General features: G+C 61.9%; 1 protein-coding gene across 2 annotated transcripts; it reads left to right on the top strand.

The window, feature by feature from the left end:
* Positions 1–394: 394 nt before the first annotated feature.
* TNFSF14 (TNF superfamily member 14) lies at positions 395–3,490 on the top strand (the record flags this gene model as incomplete). Of its 2 annotated transcripts, none has more annotated exons than XM_080803768.1 (4): positions 395–613; positions 2,060–2,096; positions 2,368–2,409; positions 3,063–3,490. In XM_080803768.1, 4 exons carry the CDS (start codon positions 395–397, stop codon positions 3,488–3,490), a joined length of 726 nt encoding a protein of 241 aa, XP_080659894.1. The 2 variants fall into 2 exon arrangements, with proteins under 2 accessions (XP_080659894.1, XP_080659895.1); XM_080803769.1 differs by having other exon boundaries at positions 395–505.
* Between the last annotated feature and the right edge of the window lie 247 nt (positions 3,491–3,737).

The raw sequence follows: 3,737 nt of genomic DNA on the forward strand, positions 1-3,737 counted from the left end.
CTCCAACCTAGAACAGTGCCCGGCACAGGGGAGATGATCTAGAAATATTTGGTCACAGAGTCAATGAGGCGGCCGCAGGGAAAAGCTGGGGCCTCCCCACTCAGTCCCTACCTGAGTCACATCTTCAGATGCCCCTGGAAAGTGTGAGAGGCCACATGAGTGAGAGTGAGACGGGGCCGGCCGGGGGGTGGGGGGACAGGAAGAAGAGGAGGGCCAGTGGGGAAAGGGGAGGGGCTGAACCCCTGCTCTAAAGGCGGCCCCGGGACCCACGGGTGCCTGTCTGCAGCGTGCAAAGCCCAGGAGGCTTGGGCAATTGTGGTTTCCTCCCTGCCCTCGGGGACACAGCCGTGCTAGCCCAGCCCCCTGCGTGTCTCGGGACCTCATCTGCTCAGGCATGGAGGAGACAGTTGTGCGACCTTCGGTGTTCACCGTGGACGGACAGACCGACATCCCATTCAGGAGGCTGGGGCACAGGCGTCGGAGACGGCCCTGCAGCGCAGCCCAGCTGGGCCTGGGCGTCCTGCTGCTGCTGCTGGCCGCCGGGCTGGCCGTCCAGGGCTGGTTCCTGCTTCAGCTGCACTGGCGCGTGGGGGCGATGGTCACACCCCTGCTGGTGAGTGGGGGCCTCGGGGCTCGTGGCCGGGGGCGCGGTGCCTGTGTCACTGGGCATCTCTCTGTGCGTGCCTGTGCAGGACAGGAGACAGGCCAAGGGCTGCCCCGGGCAAGTCAGTTTGTCTCTCTGAAACTCAGTTTTCCTCATCTGTAAAATGGGTGTGGTAATAAGAGCGCTCGGCTCCCAGGGAACGAGAGGGGATACGTGTGTGTGGTGCCAGGGGCAAGGGTTCAATCCATCAAAACCGGTATTTTTAAAAATCAAGACATAAATGCATTCTGCCCATTCAGGGGTCCAGCCTGTTGATCTGAGGCATTTATTTTGTGATATGATCGCTTGTGGCGGGAGCAAACCCAACTCTGGTGTGCTGTGACGATCACTTCTTCTAGTGGTGGCCCCTCCATAAAATCAGTCTCTTAGAGCAGGTTTTATGTTCTTTTTTTTTTTTAGATTTTTTTTTTTTAATCTGACAGAGAGAGAGAGATCACAAGTAGGCAGAGCGGCAGGCAGAGAGAGGGAGAAGCAGGCTCCCGGCCGAGCAGAGAGCCTGATGCGGGGCTCGATCCCACGACCCTGAGATCATGACGGGAGCCAAAGGCAGAGGCTTTAACCCACTGAGGCACCCAGGCACCCCAGGTTTTATGTTCTTAATAGAGTCCTGTGGTCTGTAACCCCTGGCACGGACACTCTGACGTTGCTGATTATGACCAGTCATGTCCGGTCCCCACTGTGGGGACCGTCACCAACCCGCTCGGTCTGGGTCTGTGAGAATCTCTCTCTGCATCAGTTTTCCCTTGGCTGCGGATGTATCTATCTGTGTCCCCGTGTCCCACGCCACGGCCACATGACCTCGCTTTCGTGTCCTGTGTCTCCGGGCACTTCTCCTTGTGCCTGGACCTGACGGCCACACGCGCACGTCCTTCACATGACTCCACGTTGCCGTCCCGCATCCGTCCGCGTGCTCGCGTGTCTACGTGCCGGCCTGTATGTGGCTCACGCCTTGGTGTGGCGCACAGACCCATCAACCACATACCCGTGTATCTGAGTCCACATGTCCACGTGAGCCTTGTCAGTGTGTCACGCAAGTGTCCAGGTCTGTGCCCTACGCCCCATGTCCGTATCCACTTGTTGGCATCGATGTCCACGTGTCTTGCTGTCCAGACCGATGTATGTCATAGGACTTACTGAATTAACCCTTACATAGTGCTTCCTACGTCCTGGGCGCTGGCCCACGCTTTCCACTCGTGAAGTCACTGAATCCTAGAGAGGTACCATCCCTATGTCTATTTACAGAGGGGAAACTGAGGCTGCCGGGTGGGGCGGGGCTGTGCACGTGGCCCTGGGTGGTGTCTGCACCCGTGGTCTGCGTGTGTCTCACAGTCATGAGTCAGGATGCGAGTGCGTGGGCCCCTCAGGGCCTCACCCTGGGCTCCTCTGCCTTTTCAGGACGGAGATGCGGAATCCTGGAAGCAGGTGATACAAGGTGAGTCAGGGCCCCGGGCCCCAGGGAGGGCGGGCAGGCTGGTTCCCACGCTGTCCCCGCCCCCTCAGCCCATTGCCCAATGTGATTTACACAACTGGCCAGAGCCCAGCAGGTGCCCCTCCTCCAGGCCCGAGAAGCAGAAGTCTGGGCCACTCCGGAAAGGGTGGGGTTGACACCAGGAGGTAGACTCCATGACCCCTCTGGGGGGGGCGGGCGGCCGTCCCTCCCACTCCACTACAGTCACCGCTCACCTCTCCCCCTCTCTCTCCAGAGCGGAGGTCCTACCAGACCAACCCAGCCGCACACCTTACAGGTGAGGGGGACCCCGGGTGCTGGCATGGGGAGGGGGGCAGGGTGTCCTGGGGAGACCAGACAGACGGCCAGCCAACATGTCAGACCACTCATCCGTCCACGCGTGCCATCAGTCTTCGTTCCCAGCCTAGCCCAGACCACAGGCACCGCCCGTGCACTTCTCCTCTCATTTAGGGAATAAGCCCTTACCTGGTGCTCATGGTGTCGCCCCGTGCTGTAACGCCCTCTGGCCGTGTTCATTCACGGCACCCGAGGAGGCGCGGCTCGAGGCTCCCGCTCCCTGAGCAAGAGACAGAAGCACGTGGCGATTAGGAGCCTCCTGGACCAGGCCGCGCTCCGTTCATCTCCCTCCCTTCGTTCTGCCACTCCCAGGTGTCCATGCTTTTGGCCAGTCACTTAGTTGCGCCATGCCTCAGTTTCCCCACCTGCGGCGGAGGGGGCACAAAACGAGTTAGGACAGAAAAGAAGCAAGTGACTTGACCTCTGGGCGCCTCCATGTCCCCCCCCCCCCGCGAAGTGAGGGTAAAGAAGAGCTGACACGTCTGAAGTTCTCAAACAGCCTAAAATGGGGCGTGGGAGGGTAGGTGGTCAGGCTCTCTCACCCAGAGAGGGGCACCAGAGTGCTGACCGGCCCCCCTCTCTCTCCATCCCCAGGAGCCAACTCCAGCCTGACGGGCAGCGGGGGCCCGCTGCTCTGGGAGACGAAGCTGGGCTTGGCCTTCTTGAGGGGTCTCGGCTACCGCGAGGGCTCCCTGGTCATCGCCCGGGCCGGCTACTACTACGTCTACTCCAAGGTGCAGCTGGGAGGCGTGGGCTGCCCGCCGGGGCTGGGCAGCAGCCTGCCCATCACCCACGGCCTCTACAAGCGCACGCCCCGCTACCCCGAGGAGCTGGAGCTGCTGGTCAGCCGGCGGTCCCCCTGCGCGCGGGGAGCCAACTCGCGGGTCTGGTGGGACAGCAGCTTCCTGGGGGGCGTGGTGCACCTGGACGCCGGTGAGGAGGTGGTGGTCCGCGTGCCCGAGGAGCGCCTGGTCCGACTCCGCGACGGCACCCGTTCCTACTTCGGGGCTTTCATGGTGTGAAGGAAGGAGTGACCGCAGATGGAACGGGGGGTCGGACAGGCAGTAGGACCTCAGAGGTGCTCTGGGGAGCCCCAAACTCAGCAAGCAAAGAGCTCGGCGGGCACCTCCAGGGGCCGAGGATCCAGCCACCCCTGAAGGCTGGAGACCCAGCGGGCACCAAAGGAAACCCTGCAGACCCTGCCCCAGGCAGCCCTGAACACAAAGACCGGGGGACTCGGGGGTCTGGAGGCCCCCAATGGGGGGGTAG

The sequence above is a fragment of the Martes martes genome (genome assembly GCF_963455335.1).
Source record: "Martes martes genome assembly, chromosome: 1".
Classification (NCBI taxonomy): Eukaryota; Metazoa; Chordata; class Mammalia; order Carnivora; family Mustelidae; genus Martes; species Martes martes.